Here is a 25,181-nt window from a genome sequence, read left to right on the forward strand (position 1 = left end):
CTGGAGGCCCTGGGCATCAAACCTGGGACCTCCCGTATGGTAGGCCAGAGCCCAATCCCTTGAGCCACATCTGCTTCCCTGCAATAATTTTTTGACCTTTCAACTATGTACAACTAGGTACATGTGTTAATGCTGATGAAAATGAAAACATTAATGAAATAACTGAAGGTTTTATGTTTACCCTTTAAGGCCCTGAAACAGATGTGTCTGTCAGGCTGCATCTGGGCCACAATGCCAGGAGATGCATGGCAGGCAGCCGCCAGACCTGGGGCTGCCTTCTCCCCTGCCCTCGCCCGGGCCCTGGCTTGGCTCAGAACCCACGGTCTGCAGTGCGGAGTTGGCACAGGGATGCACGAGTTTCTGGAGCCTCCCAGGTCCTGTGGCCACAACCTCATGGCCTGACCTGGAGCCCGGCCTGTACCCTCCCAATTCCAGGCTGCTAAGAAACAGTCCCCAGGCCTGTGGGAGGCCAGAGTGTGGGCAGGGGGACAAGGGATAGTGACTGCCATTCATTCCTGCCACACGGATTTATTGAATGCCCATCACATGCTGGGCCCTGTGCCAGGCACTGGGGTACAGAAGGAGTGCAACGGAAGACAACTCTCTCTTCCTTGTCGGCCCAGAAGACAGAAATAAATGCAGCCAGTGCGCACAGAGGAGTGAATAATTACAAGTCGACGTGAGTACCCTGAAGGGGCAGCGCAGACCTGTAGAAACGTGTTTTTCAGAGGAGACTGACGTTGAGCAGTGGTCGGGAAGGCTGATGGAGGGGATGCTTGATGGAGACCCGAAGGATGAGGCCCCGCTAACCAGGGCTGAGAAGGAGCAGCGGGCCACGGGAGGACCAGCACGTGCCAAGGCCCTGAGGCAGGAAGGAGCCCTGCGCAGTGGGAGAGCTGCCCGGAAGTCAGGGGGCTGGAGAGTGAGGGGCAGGGCGGGGTGGGAGGTCAGGCTGGGGAAGGAGTGTGACCCGCATCATGAGCCATCAGAGGGTTTGACGTAGACAGGGGATTTGATTTGAACTGAGTTTCTAAACAAGCATCGCAGCTGCCGTGTGGAGGAGAGTGGCTGTCGGAGACCGGTCGGGGGCCAGCTGTGACGGTGGCTGGGCTGGGGTGGCGGCCGCAGCGACGGAGAAGCCGATGATTCGGGAGCTGTGAGGAGACACCGCCGATGGGGCGTGCGGCGGCAGGGCGCAGGGGAATCGGGATGCCGGGCCGGGGGTCCCGAGCCATCCGCGGGGGCAAGGCAGTGGTCCAAAGGGGTGGCTGGCAGGGAGCTGAGGGAAGGAGGACGGTTGGGTGGCTCTGCGAAGGGCTGATGAGGCTGCAGGGACCGAGGGCCCGGGCGGGTTGAGATGAGGGTCGGGGTGCTGGAAGGAGCTCGAGTGGGCTCAGGGCCCGGCTTCGCTGTGGGCCTTGGAGCACGGCACGCCACCCCTTCGGGCGTTGGCTTCCTCACCCCACGAGCAGGTGGGCTGCCTGGAAGGTCCCGGTGTTTTAACAGCCCGGGCAGTTGACCCCGGAGAGGGTCTTTGTATGAATTAGGAAAAGGTGCCCCTCGAGATTGACAAACGACACGAGGCTGGCCCTCCCTGGAGTGGACGCAGCCCCGCTTAGCGTCGGTGGCCCTGCCCGCCTTGGCGGCTGGGCGCCTTGGACAGGACACGAGCTGGACCCCTGCCCCCGGCAGCTTGGCACATTCCGTGTGTCCCCCTCTGGCCTGTGCTGGGCTCAGTGGATCCTCACCCTGCCCGGGAGGTAGCAGCCGGTCATTCCCATTTTACAGGACTTTCGTGAATGGCAGGAGGGGCTCGGGGTCCCGTCTGTCCTGCCAGCCACTTTGGACGCTCAGAGGTGAGAGACCCCCAGAGCCAGGTTCTGTGACACGAGGTGGCCGGTGGCCGAGGGAAGGCGCGAAGGCGGAGGCCTGGCAGGGAAAACCCTCGGGTGGGCAGTGTCCCCTGGGTGGCGAGACCAGGAGTGGGTGGCAGGAGCAGACTTCAGCCGCTGCCGAGGGCCCTGCTGCCCACTCAGCTGCGCCACGCCTGTGAGGGGCCTTTGGCCGGAGGGGGCCCGGCCGGCAGCGTTCCTAGAGCCAGGTGCTTTCTGTAATGGCCACCTCTCCCCGGTGGCCCTGGGCTGGTCCTGATCTCCTAGAAGAATCAAAAGAGAAAGCAGTGATGTGTGACGTGGGGCATGGGAAAGCCAACACAGGCTCAAGTCGTCTGGGAAGGTAAGCACTGTGGAATTAGAGCTTTATTCACCACTGTATCCCCAGGACCTAGAGCAGGGCCTGGCGGACAGTAGGTGAGCAATAAATATTAATGGGGTCAAAGAATACATGAAATCTCAGCTTCCCCACTTCTCAGGCAGATTACTTCTCTTCTCTGCTTCCCAACTTCCTTGATAGTGAAACTGGATAATAACAGCCCCCTTGCATGGCTAAATAAGATAATACATTAAAGCCATCTGAGTTCACGAAGCACCAGCTGTAACTTTTTCTCTTAAGCCTTTCCTTTCTGCTCGATTTGGGGCAGATGGGAAAACAGTCACCAAGGAAATAGCCACACTTGGGAGGCTTAATGTGATAATTCCCTTAAACCTGGAAACAGCTCTGGGAGCGAGGCTGCTTTTTGGTGATGGTTGTTCACACCCGTTTTACAAACGAGGAAGCTGAAGCACAGAGAAGTTATTCTGGCTTCTGAGAATGAAGCTGGCGAGTGTTCTTTCATTTCTGTTCTCCCAAAGAATCTAAGTGAAGGTCGAACCATCTGTTGCTTGCAGGTTGGAGAGGACTCGCCTGCTAATCTGTCTGGGTCTGGAATTCTTCGTGGGAAGGTTTAACCAGGACGCCTGAGGCTGTCTGTTTCTTCTTGAGTCAGTTTTGGCAAAAAAGGTTCAGTAACCTGCCCGAGGAGTCAGGGAATTTAGTCTCAGGCAATCTGGCTGCAGGACCCATCGCATTTTCCTGCCTAAGGTGTGATCACTCTCTACCTTGAAGAAGTCAGTTCTCCTCTCTGAGCCTCAGGTTTTCTACCAGTAAGTGGGGAGAACAGTAGTGCCTTTCAAGAGTGTTACTGTAAAGATGAAATGATATCGGAAACACCAGCCCAGGCGCCCTCTCTGCTACTGTCCTGGGCACGGTGCCTGGAAGACCGCGACACCCACACTTCAGCAGCTACTACGGCTGGGATGACAAGCCCAGGATGTCGTCCTGTGCCAGGGCTGGGGGTGCCCCCACCACATTTGCAGCCCCTATCCCAGGTCAGTGGGAAGCCCGCCCCTGCCCTGGGGTGGGCGTGGGTCACTCACTGGCTCTCCAGGTCCTGGATAGTGTCAGGGAGGGGGAGTCCCTGGGTCTCGGTAAGCAGCAGCCGGAGGACGAGGCTGTTCGCCACGGGCATGAGGCTGTAGACGAGGGGCGGCAGCAGGGGCAGGTCCTGCCTGGCCATCCTGAGCAGGGGGCCCAGCATGGCCCCCAGCCGGGCTGTCGACTGCAGCACGCCGCTTGCCATCAGCCTGCGGGCAGAGGGGAGGCTGGGGCTCGCGCCACGTCCGCTCTCCCCGGGAGGAGCCGTGCCTGCGGGGGAGCACTGGCCGGCGTCCGCGCTGCCCGGCGGCGGGTCTCCTCTCGCTCTGCGGTGTGAGGCGGGGGGCCCAGCCCCTATCCGCCCTCCCCCCAGGGGTCCCTTTCTCACCCCGCCCTTGCAGCCCCGGCCTACCTCACGGAAGTGGGAAAGAGTTCCATATTGTAGATGGCCATGGTCATTAAGGTGACCGCAAAACACCCCTTTCCCAGCACGGCGAACGCCACGCGCAGCGCCTGCAGGTCTGGGCGGAGGGAAAGGGTGGGGGTGGTCCAGCTGGGAGGCCTGGCTGCCCAGGGGCTCAGCACCCAGGTCTGCCCAGGCAGGGGGGCGGTGGAGGCCTCATTATCATGGTAGGTGGGCACAGGGGTGGAGCCCAGGCCACGTGGGGCCAGGTGTGGGCCAGGGCAGCTGAGAGCAGCACTCCAGGCCCCCATGGGGGGGGGAGGGGGGGAAGGTTCTAGAAGCCTTGCTACTCCCTCTGCCTGCCTGGGGGGATCCCGGCTTTCATAGAGGCCCAGTGGGTGGACGGACGGAGGCCTGGCTAGAGAACTGAGGTCCAGGTCACTCTCCACCACGGGCCTGGGGGCTCGGCTCCCCTGCCCACTCACTGTTCTGAAGGGCCTTATAAACTGTCAAGTGCGGTGCCCTTGGGAATGATGGTCTTGGAAAAATGTTCTCAGCGTTTGACCTCCCGGGGCACGCCCGCCTTGCAGTGTCCCTCTCTGAAGCTTTCCAGTGCCACCCAGCCTCATTTGGAAAGCAAACAGAGAGGCCCAGCTGTCTGCACACGAATGCCTCTTGCCCAAGAGAGAAGAAAATCTACCCCCCGCCCCGCGGTGCCTTTCCGGCCCTCCCAGCCTCTGGCTTTCAGGGCAGGTGCAAGCCCAGCTCCCTTCCCTCTGCGCTGGTTTGGGCACCCTGGGTCCCCTCTCTGGACCTCCATTTCCTCACCAGGAGGGCTGGGGCTCTGGAGACAGTGGAGGGGGGCAGGGAAGCCCGCCCCCCACGCCGCCCTCGCTCACCTTGTGGTACCAGAGTGTTGCCCAGAATGGAGAGGCCACTCAGGAACTGGGAGCTGGTGCTGAGGCTGCGGCGGCCGAAGCACCTGAGCAGGAAGGGGGTGCAGTACCGGCCCAGGAGGTCCACGGCCCCGAAGAGGACCTGAAGCAGGTAGACGTTGCTGCCCAGGCTCTGCAGGTCCAGCACCAGCCCGTAATAGGAGATCAGCAGGGAGAAGCTGAGGACAAAGCCAGGAAGTGGGACCCTGCCCGCAGGGGCTGGCGCAGTCCGGGGGCCCCCGCCCCAGGGGCTGCCCCCTCTGAGCTCGTCACAGCCAGTGCCCAAGAAGCCGGCAGGACACAGGCGTGTCTCCCCGAGGTCGGGTCACCCCAGGTTTTGCTCGGGGTGGGGGGCAGCAGGTGGGGCTACGTGGCTGGGGCGTTGCCACAGGGCTCTCTGGCCACCGACCCACTGGGACATGCAACTCTGTGGCCCAGCACCTTGGCCGCCCTCTGGGGGGCCACCCAAGTGGGCCCTCGGTCTGGCTTGGGCCCCCGCTGTGCCCGGTCACCGCCGGGAACCAGGCCCTGCTAGAGCCTCTGTGAGCCTGGGCAGGCGTCTGACCCGCTCTGGGAGCCCATGCTTTCACCTTCTGGGGCGGGGGGGATAGGAAGAGGCCGGGGGTCCGTGGCTGCTGCCCAGAGGCCCCTTCAGGACAAGAATCCTTGCTCCTCGGGCCCCTGGGATGGCTGCACCGCAGCTGTGGGGGGGCCTAGGCTTTCCCAGGGGGCCATTCCAGGATTGAAGGGGCTGCCCAGCTCCAGGGCTCCTGAGGGATCGCATGAGACCTCGCTGTGACCGAGTGGTGGCCCGACCTCTCCCCCACCATCCTGTGCCTTCCCCTCCCTCCCCCCAGAGTTGAGCCCAAGAACCGTCCCGCCCCCCTACACTTGCTTTGTGGGGGACCCACCTGCCACCCTCCCGAGTAGCTGGACACACAGCATCTGAATTTCTGCAGTTTGGAGGCTGAATGTGGATCCACAAGCAGCTGTCCTAGGAAACTCTGCTTGTCCACTTAAAAAGTCCGTCCCCCTCCGATGGGCATCCAGCTTAGCCCAGCCCCGCCCGGCCCCTCCCCGCAGGCAGATGGCTGACCCAGGATTGCCTCCCGCCACACAGGGCCAAGCCGTTGCCGGAAAATGGCAATTCTTGCACAGGGACCGTGTTGCAGGAAGGCTGCGTTAGTGTCGTGGGAGCCCCGCTTGGCTGACAAACCGGAATCTGGAGAGTCAGGCCGGGAACAACTGAATTAACAGGGGAAAAAAGAACCCGACCAGGAAACGGACTTGGCCCAGTGGTTAGGGCATCCGTCCACCACATGGGATGTCTGCGGTTCAAACCCCGGGCCCCCTTGACCCGTGTGGACTGGTCCATGCGCAGTGCTGATGCGCGCAAGGAGTGCCCCCACGCAGGGGTGTCCCCCACATAGGGGAGCCCCACGCGCAAGGAGTGCACCCATAAGGAGAGCCGCCCAGCGCGAAAGAAAGTGCAGCCTGCCCAGGAATGGCGCCGCACACACTTCCTGTGCTGCTGACGACAACAGAAGCGGACAAAGAAACAAGACGCAGCAAACAGACACAGAGAACAGACAACTGGGGGCGGGGGGAATTAAATAAAAATTAAAAAAATAAATCCTTAAAAAAAAAACCTTAAAAAAAAAAAAAAGAACCCCACTGGGTTAGCAGCGGAGAAGCCTGTGATTTGAATAACAAAGGATGGAGAGCTGGGCCCCAGGGAGCCGGTTTTTGAAAAAATGGCCCTGAACGTTTGCGGCACCTGAGAATTCTTCAAATTTATCAGGAAAAAAAAAAAAAGGAAGAAAAGAAAAAAAAGCACTTGACTCATTCTTTGTTCTAAGGTATTGCAAATATTTGCTATCGTAACCCCTGTGTGGTTAAATGTAACATAAAATAAGCATTTGTCTAATCTTTTATTTTCACTTCAAGATTAAGTCCCAATCAAACCTGGTCCTCGCTTTTGAATATGCTGTTTTGGATGTAACTTTAATGGGATTTATTTTAAGGGGCGCCCTTGTTGCAGAGGCAGGGACCAGGGGTGGCGTGGAGTCTGTGGAATACACAGCGGAGGCTCCGCCCCTGGCTGGGTGCGCAGACCCTGGCTGGGTGCCCCAGTCCTAATGCTGCCCTCTCATCTCGCAGAGTTACTTACCTCTCTGGGCCCCAGTGTCCCCATCTGCAAAGCAGGGACCCTGGGGTGGCGGGAAGGAGCGAGGGGATACCCAGCGCGGGTCCAAGATGCTCCAACCACGGTGGGCGCCCTTGGACCCTCGTGACTCTGCCCGGGGCGTCAGCCTGACCCTGGGGCCCTTCCCGGGTCACCATCCCGTCCCTACCTATCCCCCTGGCTTCCTGCAAAGCTGGACCCCTGATGCCATCTGCACAGACCCCTCTCTCCTGCCTGCCAGGATCCCCTGAGGGTCCTTCCTGACCCAGCCAAAACATGCCCCCCGGCTCAGGAGCCCAGCAGAGGCTGCTTTTCCTGGGACGCGGCCTCCTCCCCACCCCGGAACCCAATCCTCTCTCTAGGAGGGGCCGAGTCAAGCTGGCTTACCCCGAAAACATCAGAACACACGTTCTCCTGCGGAGCACGGGCACGCGCAGCAGGGCCAGCTGCGACGGGCGGTTCTTCGCGGCAGCCAGTTCGTCCTCCATGCTGGCGGTCAGCACCTCCGGGGAGAATGGGTTCAGTGAATGGGGGACGATGGTGGCCAGGGGGGCAGAGTGGCCGAGCAGCCCGGGCCTCTGGGGACTGCAGCTTAGAGGTGGGGGTGGGTGCAGAGCCACAGGGGACGTGCTGTGTCCCAGCTCTGGCTCTCCGTATAGCAGGCCGCAGGGCTGATGCCCCTTGGCAGGCGCCACACCACGCCCCACACCTCTCCCCATTGCCCAGTCTGGCTCCTCGCTGTGCCTGAATTTCCCGGGCAGTCCCCCCTCCAGTCCTCACTGGATCACCGCCCCCTGCCTCTGGACCCTGCCTGCACTGGACTCAGCTCCATCCTGACCACCTCTAGCTCACCTCCTCCTGGAAGCCTTCTCTGATCTTCCCACCCCCAAGGAGCTCTGGGCCTCTGAGCTCTGCCACCACAATCTCCAGCCTGCTTCCTGGAAATAAATGCCGTCAGATAACCCTGCTTCCCCAGATGTGCTAGGAAGCCCCTGGAGGTGAGTGTGCAACATGTATGGGTGGAGGTGGGGGGTAGGAGAGGCAGTGATGTGTCAGTGTTGGTGTAGGTAAGGAGAGATTGTTGTGACCAGTGTGGAGATGCTAATGGTGGTGATGGTGGGAGTGGTGGTGAGCAGGGTAGCGGTGGCAACGAAGGCGATGGGCTTTTGTAGAGATGGTGGTGGTGATGCTGATGCTGATGGAGATTCTGAGGGTGGAGATGCTGGTGGTGATGGTGATTCTGATGGAGATGCTGGTGGTGATGCTGGTGGTGATGCTGGTTCGGATGGTGATGCTGATGGTGGAGATGCTGGTGGTGATGGTGATTCTGATGGAGATGCTGGTGGTGATGCTGGTTCTGATGGTGATTCTGATGGAGATGGTGGTAATGCTGATTCTGATGGTGATTCTGAGGGTGGAGATGGTGGTGGTGATGCTGATTCTGATGGTGAAGATGCTGGTGGTGATGGTGATTGTGATAATGGAGATCCTGGTGGTGATGGTGATTCTGATGGTGATTCTGATGGTGGAGATGCTGGTGGTGATAGTGATTCCGATGGTGATGCTGATGGTGGAGATGGTGGTAGTGATGCTGATTCGGATGGTAATTCTGAGGGTGGAGATGGTGGTGGTGATGGTGATTCTGCTGGTGATTCTGATGATGATGCTGATGGTGGAGATGCTGGTGGTGATGGTGATTCTGATGGTGAAGATGCTGGTGGAGATGGTGATTCCGATGGTGATTCTGAGGGTGGAAATGCTGGTGATGATGCTGATTCTGGTGGTGATTCTGATGGTGGAGATGGTGGTGGTGATGGTGATTCTGAGGGTGATTCTGAGGGTGGTGATGGTGATTCTGATGGTGAAGATGCTGCTGGTGATGATAATTCTGATAATGAAGATCCTGGTGGTGATGGTGATTCTGATGGTGATTCAGATGGTGATGCTGATGGTGGAGATGGTGGTGGTGATGGTGATTCTGACGGTGATTCTGAAGGTGGAGATGCTGGTGGTGATAGTGATTCCGATGGTGATCCTGAGGGTGGAGATGGTGGTAGTGATGCTGATTCGGATGGTGATTCTGAATATGGTGGTGGTGATGGTGATTCTGCTGGTGATTCTGACGGTGATGCTGATGGTGGAGATGGTGGTGGTGATGGTGATTTCGACGGTGCTTCTGATGGTGATTCTGATGGTGGAGATGCTGGTTCTGATGCTGGTGGTGACAGTGCTGACATGGTGGTATTCCTGTTATTAGTGATGGCGGTGGTGATGGTGACTTTGAGGATGAGGGGATGGTTTGGGGGTGTTAGTGGTGTTGAGGAGAACAGTGTTGCTGGTGTTGATGAAGAAGGTGATTGTGGTGTTAGTGGTGGTGTCATGTTGGGGATGATGGCACTGATAATGCTGTTGTTACTGGTGATGGTGAAGGTGTTTGTGTAGAGATGGTGGTGGTGGAGGTGATGGCGGTGGTTTGATGTTTGGAAAGGTGCTGCTGGTATGCTGGTGATGGCATTGGCTGTGCTGATGGAGGCAATGGTGGAGTGGGTGGTGGTGGTGGTGGTGGTGAGAATAGAGAAAGTACATCGGTGGATACCCTTGCCTGGTCCAGGTCCCACACTCTGGGTCCCCCGCAACAGCATCTCACCTCTATGGTCAGTGTCTTTTGGGCTTCCTTGTGGCCATTGATCCTGGCCACCCTTTTGAGTTCCCGAAGCCCTTGGTCTGGTTTGCCCATGATAATCAGCCATCGGGCAGATTCCGGCAGCCACCTGTTAAAGAAGCAGGAGGCCGACTGGGTCTTTGCTTTCTTCGGGCCCCCTGTGAGCTGCCCCCAAGTCGGGGAGGTGGGGAGGTGGTGGTGGGCAGAGGAGCCTCCAGCTGCAGTGGGAGTGCAGAGGAGGCATGTGCTCCTCCCGCTTTGCTGCTGGTGCCGGGTGGGGAGAATGCAGCCCCTGGAGGCTTTGGAATCAAGATGATCTCAGCACTGGGCCACCTCTCCTTCCCCATGCCACCCCATCTGACTTCCTTGGCTGCTAGGGGCCCGTCCCTCCAAGCCTCATCCAGCCAGCATGCAGGCCACCTGGGCACAGGGCATCCAGAGAGCCACCACTTCTCTGTGATTCTGGGACCATTTCTGAGACAGAAGGGTCACATGGCCCTGGATTTTTTTTTAAACCACCAACTAGAGCTGAGAGATTTTAGAAAACCAGCCTGCTCCTTCCCAGCCTCAGGGGCAGATGGACAGGGTGAAGGGGGCAGTGGTTGCCCAGCCCACAGGGGCTCAGTGGCCTTTGCAGGTAGAACTTTCAGAGGCAGGCCGACATGGTGGTTTGAAGGGCCAGTTTACCTGGGTTCAAAGCTTGCCTCTGGTACTCACATGCTGTGTGTGCTGGGGCAAGTCACTTATCCTCCCTGTGCTTTGATGCTTCATCTGAAAATAGTGGCTGTAATAATAACTTCTTCATTAGAAAACATCTTCCTACACACCTGGTGCAATGATCAGCACCCAGGAAGCATGACTACATGGCCTGGTGAGTGTGATAATGGGATGGTCTCCCTCCTGAGCTACTGATTCTATTCATGCAATTTAAACTCCTTGCAGGTGGTGCTCTTTGTTTCATTCATCAATGAATTCCCAAAGCCAAAAACCACATCTGGCACGGAGCAGGTACTCAGTAAATATTTTGGGATGGATGAATGAGCCTGTGTGATTCTATAAGCCCCCACAGGGGACTTCTCTGGGCTCAGGTCTGCTTGGCCCTGGCTCCTGGACACGAGAAAACTGATGGGGATGCTGATTTTTGTTTGTTTCCCTGCGTCTCTTCCTCCAGTCCCTACTCAAACAGGCATTTCCAGACCTCAGGGATTTTTGCGGCACCAAAAGTAATAGTGAGAATTCTCTGTTTTCATCGCCAACCCCGGCCGACATTGACTCGGAGGCCTGCGGGCCAGGCAGGGGAGGTGAAGGAGGGAGGGAGGGGCGGGGCGATGTCAGTGGAGAGCCAGGCCTGGGTGCAGGCCCAGGGGACAGCAGGGTGGGGGGGTTTGGGACCCAGCCCAACTCTGCCACTGGGTCTTTCAGTTTTTCAAGAGAAGATAGAAAAACTTAAAAACAAAAAACTGCTGATTTTTAAATGTTAGCGATTAGTTGCAAATATTTAAGTATTTTTTAAAAAATCACCATTTGATTCACAGAGATAGAAAGTGGAGTCCAGGTTACCAGGAGGAGGCAGAACGGGGAGTTAAGGCATAAATTTAGGGCGCAGGGTCTCTGGGGTGATGGAAAAGTTTTGGCAATGGACTGTGGTGATGGTAGCACAACACTGAGTGTGATCAATGCCACTGGTTGTGTGCTTGGGAGGGGCTGAGAAGGGAAGTTTTATGTTGTGTATATGTTACTACAATCTGAAAAAGAGAGAGAGGCTAAAGAGTCAATGACAAATAAATGCAATATGTCATCCTGGACTAGATCCCATAATGGAAGAGAAAATGCCCCAACAGACATTACTGGGGCAGCTGAAAAGATTGGCATATGGACTGGTGCTTTAGAGCAACATTAAGCGCCTTGAATTTGAAAGCTGTTCTTACGGTGCTGACATAGTGAGTGCCCTTATTGTTGGAAACTGAACATGGAAATGTGATTTTAGAGGTGCACGATGTGTACAACCTACTCTCAAATGTTTAGACAGTGGATAGATAGAACGATACAACAAATGTGGCAAAATGCTAATAGTTGGTAAATTGGGGGGGGTGGATATTGGAGTTTTATGCATTGCTTCTGTGTTATTTTTGTAACTTTCCTGCAAGTTTGAAATAATTTCAAAATAAGACTTTTTAAAAAAACTTTTTAAAAAATCACCATTTGAGCCCTGCTGTGCTGGCCAATTAGTGCCCGTCCAGGCTGGATGGGCGCCGCAGAGCCCTGGGCCGAAATGCCCACCCGAGACCGCGGGATCCCAAAGAACACCTCTTCCCCGCGGGGCCCCAGCCGTCGCCCTCTCTCTTCCGAGGCTCCCAATGTCCCGAGACCTGTGGCGGTCCAGGGGGTGAGTGAGGGATCGCCTGCCCATTCCAGGACCCCCTCCTGAGTGGAATGCCCCCCCACCCCAAGCGAGAGACCCCATGCTGTACTGACCAGCACGCCAGGAAGAGGGCATAGTAGGGCGCCGACACGGCCAGCTGGAGGGCGTGCCAGTCCCGCAGGGCGAAGGACAGGCCGGCCAGGGCCAGGGAGCCCACGCTGAAGGCGCACCCCTGCACCGTCATGGTGCTGGCCCTCCTGCCGGTGGTGGTCCACTCTACCACTGCAAGGGGACGAGGCACGCGGGTGAGGGTCATACGGGGGCCCAGGCCCCCGCCCCCTGCCCCACGGCGGGGGTGGCCCGGGGAGACTCACTGAGGGCTGACGTGGTCAGGATGATGCCTGAAACCCCCAAAGCCGCCAGGAACCGGAGACCACAGTAGAGGAGGAAATTCGGGGCAAACGTCACGCTGGTGCTGCACACGGCCATCTGCAGGCAGCTCCAGCTGAGTATGCGCTTCCGCCCAAGCCTGGGGGCAGAGACAGGAGCCGGGTGAGGCCTGAGGCACCGCTGGCTGGGGTGCCCGGGAAGGAGCCTCCCAGCACCCAGCACCTCCTGGGGTGTCTAGGGGTGGGTTTGGAGCACTTCTCTTATAAAAGAGGCAGGTGCCTGGCTCTGCGGGAGGCCGCACAGCTACCTGGGTGATCTTGAGGCGTGACGCAGCCTCTTGCTGTGGCTGCTGCCGCCTCCAGACCAACCCTGCTGGAACCCCTGAGGGCATCCAGCGCAGAAGGGCATGGGAGGGTGGGACAGGAGCTGTGCAGGGGCACCGTCCGGACCCCGGGGGTGAGGCGGCAGTCCGGCGCTGCGGTTTATGGACCTGCTATGACGTGGCCTCCCGGGGGGCTGGGCCTGGGGACTGAGCCGTCACCCCGCAGCCAGGCAGCTCCTCTGCCAGTGCAGGCGGGCTGCACCCTCCCCTGTTGCTGGCAGCCGTAACACGCACGAAGGGTGGCCAAGGCTGCGTCGGCGGGCTAACTCGTGTCATCCTCACAACGCCCCCAGGAGCAGAAACTGAGTCCCCAATTACATGGGGAAACTGAGGCACAGAGAAGTGAAGAAGCCTGCTTTCGGGAAGGGAGGGCGCGGGGGGGCTGGGGTCCCCTGGGGCCAGGGTCAGGGCCGCTGTACAGGCTGCCGGGAGAGTCTGGAAGCTATCCGTGCATCCATTCAGTAAATATTTTTGGGGGGCCTGCTCCTTCCAGGCACCCTGCCAGGAGCCGGGCTTGGGCCAAGGTCCCTGCCCTCGGGGAGTGTAGCCTTGTGGGGACCCAGACTGTCGGAGCAAGGCAGGGGGGAGGAAGGTGAGGCAGGCCTGCGGGTCGTGGGGGCCGAGGCCGCGGCAGGGCTAGCTTGGCGGTCCCGGAAGGCCTCCTGGCCTCCATCTTCCGGTGGGCTCTGGGGGTCTGGGGCGCTCCGAGGAGGAGGCCGCTGGAGCTGGGGCGCAGCAGCCAAGCATGGGTGGGGGTGGGCGTGGACCAAACAGATGGGTGGGGGTGCTGGGGACCCAGGGGCCAGGGCCATGGTCCCCGCGAGGGCTGCTGGCACCTGGATGGGGTGGCTGCAGGAGGTTGGGGGCCGGGCTGGGGTGAACAGGGTGGGGGGAGGAAAGGAGACCGTAAGGATGGGGTGGAGGCCTGCGCTGTGGGGCGCGGGGAGCTGCTCTGGGCTGGGGAGGCTGCCGGGGTTGCCGGGGTCATCGGTCTGGCCTGGGTGCCTCCTTGACACCCACAGGGAGACCTTGAGAGGGCAGCGGGATGTGTGTGCTTGGGTGGGGGCACAATTTAGGAGTCCTCAGCACTAGGGAGCCGAGGCTTCACACAGGAGCGAGCCTGCACCCCAGGGCGAGCCTGCACCCCAGGAGGGCCAGAGAGGAGGAGGAGGCTGAGGGGGCCGCCAGGGGGTGGACGGAAAACCAGGCCGCGGCGCACGCGGAGGAGACGTCATCTTCTCAGCAGGTCCGAGTTTAACTGTCCCTGGTGGGAGAACTGCCCGCCGGGGTCCAGCAGGGACAGAGACCAAGGGAGGGGACGCCCCGTAGGCTGGAGGGCGCGGCCAGGGGCGGGGCAGGAACTGGTGATGCGGAGGGAGAGGAGGCTGCGGGGGACTGCGGGGGGGCTGCGGGCCACGTGCGCGCTGCCTCGGCCCAGCCGGGGGAGAAGGTGGGCTCAGGCGCTGCGGGGTGTCCCGAGGGTCCCCTCTCGGTGGCTTCTGATTCCTCGGGGCACCCGAGTCAAGAGCGCCTGCTAAGCGCACGTGCAGGGGGCGGGGGGCCTTACGGAGAGAGGAGAATTCCTAAGCGGGGCCAAGGTCCCCCACTGTGGCTGACTTGTGTCCCCCCAGAGGGCAGTAGTTCACGTCCTCACCCCTGGTCCTGGGAAAGGGACCTTATTTGGAAATAGGGTCTTTGAAGACGAGATCGAAAGTGAGGCCAAACTGGGGTAGGGTGGGCCCTGACCCACTACGCCCTTAAAAGGGGCGAGGGCCACGTGGCACTGAGACGCGCCCGCGGCCGGGGGCTGCTGGAAGGACAAGGCCGGCCATCTGCCTCCGGAACAGGGAGACCAGTATTCCCGTGGCGTCAGTCACCCAGACGCAGCGCTCTGTTCCGGAAGCCCCAGGAAACCAGGACGCCCGTGGAGTCTGGCCTTTGCCCCCCTCTCTGGGCCCCTGTGATAAGTGAGATGCCATTTGTCCCTGACGGCCCCTGCCAGACATGCTCTCCCCACCCCACCTATGCCTGGCTAAATCTCAGCTCGGCCATTCCCGCGGTCCCTGTTTAGATGCCCCTTCCTCCGAGAAGCCCTCCCGAGCCCCCGGGTTGGGTCCCTGCCCTGCAGCAGCCGCAGTGTCTCTGCGTAGGCACAGCAGAAGGCCACAGCCCAGACGGTGGCCCTCACCTCCCCTAGGGGACCCTCTGGCTCCCAGGCTGAGCATGGATTTGACGCTGAGCCTCTGTCCCCGCGACGCTCGGATCCGTCCAGCGGGAGGCGGGGTGGGGGCACTCACCGCGAGGACAGGAGGCCCCACAAGGCAGATCCCACCAGGACCCCGGCCAGGAAGATGGACTGGGCCATGGGCTTCAGGGCCTGCGAGTCGCACACCAGGTCCCACTGGAAGAGAAGAGGGCGCGGCAGGCTGGCTGAGGACGCTGGAGTGCCGGGGGCGGGGAGCGCAGAGGGGGCCCAGGTCGGGACCTGGTCAGCCTGGGTCCTGGCGGTCCTGCCACCCACAGTGGGGTCCCCAGATGCTTAGTGCCAGACCACACCCATGGAAAGGGGTCTGCGAGCAGTGAGGACCTCAACTCTGGCTGCAGCGACACAGAATGGCTTTGCATCTGAAAGTGTGGCAGCCATGCTGTCATGCAGCGGCAGGCGGTGGTGGGAAGTGAAGGGCAGTGCCTGGCAGTGAGGACAGTGCCTGGCAGTGGAGGGCAGCAGTTGGCAGTGGGGACAGTGGCTGGCAGTGGGGACAGTGCCTGGCAGTGGAGGGCAGCAGTTGGCAGTGGGGACAGTGGCTGGCAGTGGGGACAGTGGCTGGCAGTGGAGGGCAGCGGCTGGCAGTGGGACAGTGCCTGGCAGTGGAGGGCAGCAGCTGGCAGTGGGGACAGTGGCTGGCAGTGGGGACAGTGCCTGGCAGTGGAGGGCAGCAGTTGGCAGTGGGGACAGTGGCTGGCAGTGGGGACAGTGGCTGGCAGTGGAGGGCAGCAGTTGGCAGTGGGGACAGTGGCTGGCAGTGGGGACAGTGCCTGGCAGTGGAGGGCAGCAGTTGGCAGTGGGGACAGTGGCTGGCAGTGGGGACAGTGCCTGGCAGTGGAGGGCAGCGGCTGGCAGTGGAGGGCAGCGGCTGGCAGTGGGGACAGTGCCTGGCAGTGGAGGGCAGCAGCTGGCAGTGGGGACAGTGCCTGGCAGTGGGGACAGTGCCTGGCAGTGGAGGGCAGCAGTTGGCAGTGGGGACAGTGGCTGGCAGTGGGGACAGTGGCTGGCAGTGGAGGGCAGCGGCTGGCAGTGGGGACAGTGGCTGGCAGTGGGGACAGTGCCTGGCAGTGGAGGGCAGCAGCTGGCATGGGGACAGTGCCTGGCAGCGGAGGGCAGCGGCTGGCACTCGCTGGCTGTGGCGGGCAGTGAAGGGCAGAGGTTGGTAGTGGGTAAACCGTAAGATTTCAGTTCTAACCCTGCTGACTACCAGCTGGGCCAGTTGGGGCGTGGCTGCCCGCTGTGGAGACGATGGGGTGGCAGTGCTGCTCCTCTCACAGGACTGAGGACAAACGGGGAAGGCTCAGCTTTTCCACGCTGGATTTCTCCAGGGGCTCCGGCCAGGCCCTGGACCCAGCGCCGAGACAGCCCCCCACTCCCTGTCTAGGCAGTCCTTCACCGAGGCCCCACAGCCGCACCACGTCTCTCCTTTCCCAGCACGTCGCCCCCTCCAGCTAGCCCTTCTCTCGCCTCGCGGGGGTCATCCTGGGTCCCCTGTTGCCCCTATAGGACATTCTCCACCAGCAAAGTGCATCCTTGAAAATGCAAATCAACCCCGTCCCCCACCAAAAAAAAGAGAGTCCTGGCTCTCTACCTCTGGCTGGCAATCCGGTCCTCTCCCCTCGCCTCCCATCCCAACTGTCTCGGCCGTGGCCCCTCCCCCTCTGGCCCCATTCTGCTACTACTGGGTCCCTCTGTCCCGGCCCGGACCCTCGCTCCTGCTCTCGCCGCAGCCCATTCCTTCTTGCATCATCCAGACCGCATCGTAAAAGTCCCCCGTGCGGGGCAGCCTTCCCTGGCCATGCCGGCTAAGGGAGTAAGACCCTGCTTTGTCCCTTTCATGCTCCTTTACGCCACTGAGCATCGAGGCAGGACGGGAGAGTGGCGAAGAGCCCAGGTGGCAGACCTGCCAGGTCTGCCTGGGTCAAGTCCAGTTCCAGTACATGTCAGCTGTGTGTCCCAGGGCAAGTGACTTCACCTCTCTGCGCTTTCGTTTCATACGTACAATGGAGATGAGAATAGCAAGCACCTCATAAGATTGGGGTGAGATTGGGACTCTGGGGAAAGCATCTGGATCAGTGCCAGGGCCCCGGAAGGCTCTGCCGATTACCCGTTGGCTGTTTAAAGGGTGCCTGGCTCTGAATTCGCTGGTAGAATGCAAGCTGCTAGAACCCCCTGCTCACCCTGCCACCCCGGTCCCAGATCAGAATCGGGAAGATGGTAAATACACGTGGAGAGAATAATGTGTCATTAGCTAGCAGGGACCGGGGCCGCCAGCTCCTCCGTCTGTAGATGCATGACTGTCCTTCGGGGGCCAGGCCAGGTGAGCTGTGCAGGTGGGGGAAGGGGCCCTCACCTGGGTGACGACGGTGGAGGTGAAGGTGCTGCGGTCGTAGACCCAGCCGTCCACGCACGGCTCCGTGGACGCCTCGCTCCAGTTGGCGGCCGAGGCGTTGGGGCTCAGGAGCTGCCACTGCGGGTGGCGGAAGCGGCGACACCGGTGGGGCTGCCGGTCGGGGCCGGGTGGGATAGAGACGGCCAGGAGGGCCTCGGGGCCCGGGGACCCGGGGACACTGGCCTGCGTGGAGCCATTGTCTAGGAGGGGCACCCAGCAGCGGTGGGCGGGCGTGGCGGCCGAGAAGTTCTCCAGAAGCATGTGGGAGGGTAGGAAGAGGCTGAGGAGGGCCATGATGCCCATCTGTAGGACCTGGAAGCGCCCCACGCCCCCAGCTCGCTCCAAGAGCTCGGAGAAGGCCATGGGCAGAGGCCGGCGAGCAGGGCAGCCCCGGGCCGCTGTCGGGACTCTCCTGCAGGTGTGGGATCCAGAGCCACGCAGGCTTTTGCTCCCACTCGCTGGGAGGCCGTGGGTGGGAGCTCAGCTGTCCAGTAACCAGTAACCGGTTGGGTTGGTCCCAAGACAGCTCAAGATGCCTCCGGGGAGATGCCTCCTTCCAGCTGGTGGCACCCTGGCCCCTGGGGACGGGGGCTGAGAGCAGAGCTCCCTGGCCCCCAGGGTGCCCGGCTTTCTTGGGTCCCGGAGGGCTTGTCTTAATAAAGCACAATGTTGTGATGCTCTTGAATCACAGTTGTGAAAGAAATACCAACGGGGCCATCGCCTCTGTTAACCTTTAATCTCTGCGTGGGCTGCTGGCTGGCGAAGGCGGGTTAGCTTCCTGCCCCAGCCCCCTGCTGGACAGCGAGCCCCGCCTTAGCCTTGAACTTCAGCACTTGCAAAGCCTCACCGTGGCCTGTCCCGAGGTCCTCTCTCCGCAGCGCAGCGGGGCCTGGGAGGGGCCTCCGAGGGGGTCCGCGGAGGAGGGTCCTGGCCCACCACCCTTGTCCACTGCTCTCCCTGCTGTCCGCCCTCTCCCCGCCTGCCTCGTCGCCGCCTCCTACCACGCACTGCCTGGGGGCTCCCGCTCGCAGCTGCACCGCTTTGGAAGCTTCTGCTTGGCAGTCCCCTGCTGCCTTTTTAGATTGTAAGCTTCTCCACCGAGGGGACCACGCCTATGATTTCCTAGCATTTCTTAGAAGCCCTTGGTGGGCCCCGGCTGAACAGGCTTGCAGGCTGGGGGCGTGAGTAAAGTCACAGCTCTGACCCCACGTGGGACCCCAGCCCAGCATCTGTTCCAGATGGGGGAGAGCCCCCCTACCCCTTCCCCGCCTGGCACCAAGGGCCCACTGTGTGCCCAGTTCTGTGCTGACCACCCTGCCCAGTCTCCTCTTTCACTCTTCCCAGCAGACTGGAAGAGAGGTGCTGCTAAATTCCCCCAGACAAGGACACAGATGCACAGAGAAGGCAGGCCGTGTGCCCCAGGTCACACAGCAGGGTCAGGATTGGAACGAAAGCTTGAGCTCTGCCCAGATGCCAGGACTTCCTGGACCAGATCCCAGCAAAAGGCTGGAGTTCAGGATTCGGGACACAGTTGGAGGTGGGAGAGGAGGCATGAGATCGCCTCCCAGGGTGTGGGAGGGAAGCCTCTGAGCCGTTCTGGATGGCAGTTCTGGCAAGTGCTGGAAGGGTTCCGGGTGTGGGTGTCTGGACCCTGAACCTTCATGAGGCTCCCGGAGGGCACGCAGCCAGGAAGCCAGGACGCCAGGGAGCCGAGGTGCCGGGCCTGGGTTCCAAGGCGGGGCTGGGTCCTCGCTCTGCCTCTCTGGGCAGGAACTCATCACGAATGCTAAAACAGCACCTGGAGAGGGCTGGGGACCGGAACCCGGCACGTTACAGCACAGGCTGATTGGGCCCAGCCCCAGCCCCAAACGGCCGGAAGGACAAACTTCGCATGGAAAGAATTTTACTACAATCCTGTGTCTGTGCAAACGCCATCCTTTCAGGCGCAGACCTGGACTGAGAGCCAAGGAACCCGACTCAAGGAACACGACCTTGAATAATGACCTTGCCCCCCTGGACCCTGGGTTTGGGGTCTGTAAAATGAGAGTGGTGTCATGCTGGCGTTTTCAAACCTTAGCGTAACCGGAATCCGCAGGAGTGCTGGCTGGCTAACAGGCAGTTGCCAGGGCCGTGGCCACAGGGCTAAACTGGGCCCAGGAAACTGCATTTAAAAATAAGCCTCCAGGGTGATCCTTCTGCACTGGGACCTAAGGACGTAAGGATCACTGGCTCGTGATTGCTGCTGCCATCCAAGGCTGAAATCCCAGAGGAAATTCCTTCTCTTTCTCCTCCTTTATCCTAGGTTTTTAACAGTCTCTCTTCTCTGCCCTTTGCCTGTCGTGGAGGCCCTCGCTTTGCTTACAGCAGAAGGTCAAACCTCCCGGATTTACCAGAAGGCTCCCGGAATCTCCAACTGACTTTCCGCTTCCAGGCCAGAGAATTTTTAATTTGTATTTTCTGTTTTTCTGGGGCTGTGGGGGGGCGAGGGGGGGGCAGGTCTCGGTGCGGCTGCTCCGCCACCTGGTGGTCACACCTGGGACAGCAGCGTTTCCAGCATCCCCCATCCCTGCGGCCTCCTAAGTGCCCATCCCCCAAGATTACCTGGGCTGTGGCAGGTGGGAGTGGAGAGGAAGGCCGGAAGGTCTTAATAATGTAAAGCCAAGTAAAGTGCAGCACCATTCTTCATAGAACCGCAGTTGTCACGGGGTTGAATTTACTAGTCACAGAAGTCCCTTCAATGAACTCTGCAGCCTACTATCTGCCAGGTGACCTCAGGCAGTTCGCTTCCCTTTTCTGAACTCCAATTTCCTCACCTCTAAGATGGCTGCCCTCCACTTAAGGTAGTAAGAATAAATGAGGGAAGCGGACTTGGCCCAAAGGGTAGGGCGTCCGCCTACCACATGGGAGGTCCAGGGTTCAAACCCAGGGCCTCCTGACCCGTGTGATGAGCTGGCCCTTGCGCAGTGCTGATGCACACAAGGAGTGCCCTGCCACGCAGGGGTTTTCCCCGCATAGGGGAGCCCCATGTACAAGGAGTGCACCCCACAAGGAGACGTGCCCTGTGTGAAAAAAGTGCAGCCTGCCCAGGAGTGGCGCTGCACACACGGGGAGCTGACACAACAAAAAGAGACATGGATTCTGGGTGCCACTGACAAGAATACAAGCAGACACAGAAGAACACGCAGCAAAGGGACACAGAGAGCAGACAACTTGGGGGGGGTGATTAAAAAAAATAGAATAAATGAGGTAATTAATGGGCCAGAGTCAATAAATATTAGCCATCACCATCATCACTGTCTTCACCATCATCATCACCATCACTATCATCACCATCTTCATCCCCATACCACTATCACCACCCTCATCGTCACCATCGTCACCACCATCACTATCACCACCATCCTCATCACCACACCACTATCACCACCCTCATCATCACCATCGTCACCACCATCACTATCATCACCATCATCATCGCCATCACCACTATCACCATCCTCATCGTCACCATCACCATCATCATCACCATCACTATCATCACCATCCTCATCACCATCAGCACCATCACCATCCTCCTCATCACCATCGTCATCACCATCATCACCATCACTATCACCACCATCCTCATCACCACACCACTATCACCATCCTCATCGTCACCATCATCATCATCGCCATCACTATCACCACCATCCTCATCACCACACCACTATCACTATCCTCATCGTCACCATCACCATCATCACCATCATCATCACCATCAGCACTATCACCATCCTCCTCATCACCATCCTCATCACCATCACCACTATCACCATCCTCATCGTCACCATCATCATCATCACCATCATCATCACCATTAGCACCACCAGCATCACCATCACCACCAGCAACATCACCGTCATGACCATCATCATCATCATAGCGTAGCACCCTTTGTGCTTCCTTTTTTTTCCTTTTCCAGTTGAAGTTGCAGTATTTCAGATCCCTTGCGCGGCCCCTGCCTGAAGTCTGGGGAGACCCTGGAGAAGGTAAGGGCTCGCACCACAGGTGAGGGACAGGGCTCAGCTCAGTGCTCTTTCCGCCACGGTCCTGTGACGTGGCCAACGACCTGTCAGAAAGCCAAAGAAACAGGAGCCATGATGTCCAACAGTCTTCATGTTCTACAGAACCCACCTCGCCCCACTGGGCACCTCGATTCCCAAGAGCGGTTGATGAGCCACCTTGGGGACAAAACCAGATCCTAACTCTTCAGTATCGTACCTCCTCCTCAAGGTGCCTAACTTTGGGGATTCCCCTCCCCAGTCACATCACAAGCTTAAGTCACTTTTTTCTTCCTTTTCAAATTCCTCTTCAAGTCACTGCCTAGAGGCAGCCCAAATCTCCTGGGTCTTATGTTATAAAACTTCATCTGCATTAACCCTCCTAAACTCACTGCCCATGTTCTTTTGGGGGAAGGAGGGATGAGAGGAGCCTTTTCTACTCAAATCAATGCATCGATTTCCCCTGTTCTTTCTAACAGCACGCATGTTGTCAACATCATAGACTCGCCTAAGGAATGAAAGGAAAGCCTTTTCTCCACCCCTCTGGCCCCAGCAATCCCACTCTCCAGAGAAACGCACATGAACCCTTTTTTCCTAAGTATTGAGAAACATGTCAATAAAAATAATTATGATTAGTTGCTTTTAATTGAATATTCATACTTATGCATGGCAGACAACCCAAATGGTCCAGAAGTATGTAAAATGACAGGCAAAGTCTTTTTCCCTCATCAGTCCCCATTTTGTTGCCCCAAAACTGCCACCAGGGATGTATGTTCTTCCAGAAATTTCTTAATGCCTCTTCCAATATAAGCATTGAGTTTTAAAAATTTTGCACAAGTAGTAAATTCACATGGCTCAAAAACAGGAAATGCTAAAAAGGTATACAATGTAAAGGGCTCTTTCTCACCTCCCCCTCATCCATACAGCTCCCACTTGCCACCTCCCACCCTCATAACCATTAGTTTCTTGTGCATCCTTTTAGATTTTCTTTCTGAAAACAAAAACAAGAGTAAATTTGTATTCTTATTTCACTCCTTTTTATGTAAATAGTGGCTTTTGTACTTTGGAATTATTTCACATAACAGTGTGCGTGCCTTCCCATTCCCTATATAGAAATATATATATGTTCATTTTCACAGCTGCATAGTACCCCATTGTTTTGAGTATCATCATTTATCTAACCAGTCCCCTGGTGATGGACATTTGGATTGCTTCTAACAATCTTGATATTACAAAAAATGCTGCCATGAATACCTTTGCACACACATTTTAAAATTAGGCCACAGATGGACAATGGCACTTACAGACTGAGGGACCCACAAACCCTGTGGGTGGGAAAAAAGGAGCTGAAAGACAGTGTGCTTTGCTAGGGAGGAAGAGGCCCCAGCGAAAGGCTGGGGGCATTGGAGGAGCAGGCCAAGGGCATTTGGATCACTAATAGAAGGGCTATTAGCAGATCAGCTGTGCCTAGCACCCCTTAGCCCCTGACTCCAAAGTCACAGGCTAAAGGCCCAAGTACAGCTAAATGGGGCAAAACTGGGTGCTGGGGTCAGAGTAAAGGGTAGCACCCCAGGCTACTTAAAGGAAGTGGAGCCCCTCACTCAGAGATGAGATACGTGCTCTCCACCTGGGCCAGACCTCTCCCGCAACCGCCGCAGCCAGGGCTCTTGCAATCAGAGCTGCCGTTCCCGGCCGCCGCAATGAGAATCCCCAGCTGGCCTCAAGAAAGGCAGGCCAGCAACCAACTGAAGTTGATCCTCACCATTCATCATTCCCAAATCAATACTTGTGACACTTTTGCAGTCACTTGTGGACATGCACAGAGCAGCAAAAAATTTGAGTTGCCCAACACACACATTTCCAGCCTTCTCGTTTCAGCTCTCGTACCGTAAACAAGTGTCCTTTGCGCGGTACATTAAGTGCCATGTTTTTTGCATTTCCGTGCTTTTTGTAGATGATTTCACTGCTTAAAATGGCCCCGATGCGTAGTGCTGAAGCACTGTCCAATGCTCCTAAGGGAAGGAAGGCTATAATGTAACTTATAGGGGAAAAAAAGTGCATTAGAGAAGCTTCATTTGAGCAGTGTTATAGTGCTGTTGGGCATGAGTTCAATGCTAACCAGTCAACAACATATATTAATAAGGTGCTTTTTTAAAAGAACAAAACAAAACAAAAATACACATAAAACAAGTTATGTGTTGATTGGATGACGAAAATGTGGTGACCAGGCTCTCAGGAATGTAGCCATGTGTATCCCCTGGGAGCAATGTTCAGTTTTTGCTAATTCAGTGTTCACGGTGACTTTAGAGATCATAACTACTGCTTATAAGGAGCACAGTCGCCGTATTAAGTCCTGACACCCTCATTCACAAATGTAAGTAGACAACTAAGAAACACCAAAATTATAAGGAGCAATGATAAACAGAGATGCCAAACTCAGCAAACAGAAGAACCAACTTAGGAGGTAAAAGAAGTAATGCAGTGAGAAGAAAGAAGAAAAAAAGTAATTAATTATATATTTTCAGAGAATTTTGAAAAGAGGTCTTTTTTTATTAAAAATTTTTTTTTGAAAATTTGACTGGCAGAGTCTAAAACCATTCATTAATGGGTTGAATGATGAAATAGACACAGTGAACCAAAAGTTCATACCAAGAGAGTTTCCCAGAACACAGTGCAAAAGGACAACAAAGAGATGAAAAATATGAACAAAGAGTTAAAAGACCTGGAAATCAGATCCAGAGTTTTCAATAGCTAATAGGAGTTGGAGAAAATATAGAACATAGGGGTCCAGATAGTAGAAAAAAATAAGAGAAGAGAAATCCCCTAAGTCGAAGAAAGATTTAAGTTTTTAGACCAAAAGATCCCAATAATTGCTGATACACACCTGGTAATATCTAAACTATAAGAACAGAGATGAGTTTAGGTGTTAAGTTCCTACCATGACTTTTTTTTTTAAATTAGAGAAGTTGTGGGTTTACAGAACAATCATGCATAACATACAGGATTCCGTATACCACCCTATTATTAACACTTTGCATTGATGTGGTACATTTGTTACAACTGAGGAAAGCACATTTTTATAAGTGTGATGGAGCTGGACTCAGATGTGATCTCTTTTCACAAGCCTTTCCTGTTACTTTACCAGAATTGTAGTTGGTGCTGGGGTTTAAGATATACCCAGGGGATCTGAATCTCTGGACTGACCATATGATAGCCAGGCCCTGAGCCTCAACAGACTTCAGCTCCTACACTCTGGTTTATTGGACTTACCCCACTCAGCTAACGTGGAGGTGAAGAAGGTCAACCACCACACCAGGGAGCCAAGAGTGCCTACAACTGAAAGCAGGAGGATTGCATCCAGCATCCATGTGGCATCTAAGCCCCCTCTTGACATAGATGTGGAGTGGACATAACCAATCCAAGGTCCACAGGATGGAGGAATAGAATATGGATTAGAGTGGACTTACTGATATTCTATTCATGAACTATTGTGATTAGTAATTGAAGAAAATGTGGCATTGGTGTGGAGAAAGAGGCCATGGTGGCTGCTGGGTGAGGGGAATGGGAGGAAGAGATGAGATGTGGAGGCGTTTTCGGGACCTGGAGTTGTCCTGGGTGATGCTGCAGGAACAATTACCGGACATTGTATGTCCTCCCATGGCCCACTGGACAGAACGTGGGAGAGTGTGGGCTATGATGTGGACCATTGACCATGAGGTGCAGCAGTGCTCAGAGATGTATTCACCAAATGCAATGAGTGTGTCATGATGATGGAGGAGAATGTTGCTATGGGGGGAGTAGTGGGGTGAGAGGGGTGGGGGGTATATTGGGACCTCATATTTTTTGAAT

General features: G+C 57.2%; 1 protein-coding gene across 1 annotated transcript; it reads right to left on the reverse strand.

The window, feature by feature from the left end:
- Positions 1-512: 512 nt before the first annotated feature.
- SLC22A11 (solute carrier family 22 member 11) lies at positions 513-17,749 on the reverse strand. Its single transcript, XM_004485264.3, has 10 exons — positions 17,251-17,749; positions 14,929-15,032; positions 12,234-12,388; positions 11,973-12,141; positions 9,483-9,606; positions 7,223-7,338; positions 4,615-4,829; positions 3,725-3,833; positions 3,315-3,521; positions 513-2,155 (listed from the first exon to the last, which is right to left on the reverse strand). The coding sequence occupies exons 1-10, from the start codon at positions 17,650-17,652 to the stop codon at positions 2,092-2,094; spliced, it is 1,665 nt and encodes a 554-aa protein (XP_004485321.2). The 5' UTR covers positions 17,653-17,749; the 3' UTR covers positions 513-2,091.
- Between the last annotated feature and the right edge of the window lie 7,432 nt (positions 17,750-25,181).

This window comes from Dasypus novemcinctus, chromosome 10 (assembly GCF_030445035.2).
Source record: "Dasypus novemcinctus isolate mDasNov1 chromosome 10, mDasNov1.1.hap2, whole genome shotgun sequence".
Lineage (NCBI taxonomy): Eukaryota > Metazoa > Chordata > Mammalia > Cingulata > Dasypodidae > Dasypus > Dasypus novemcinctus.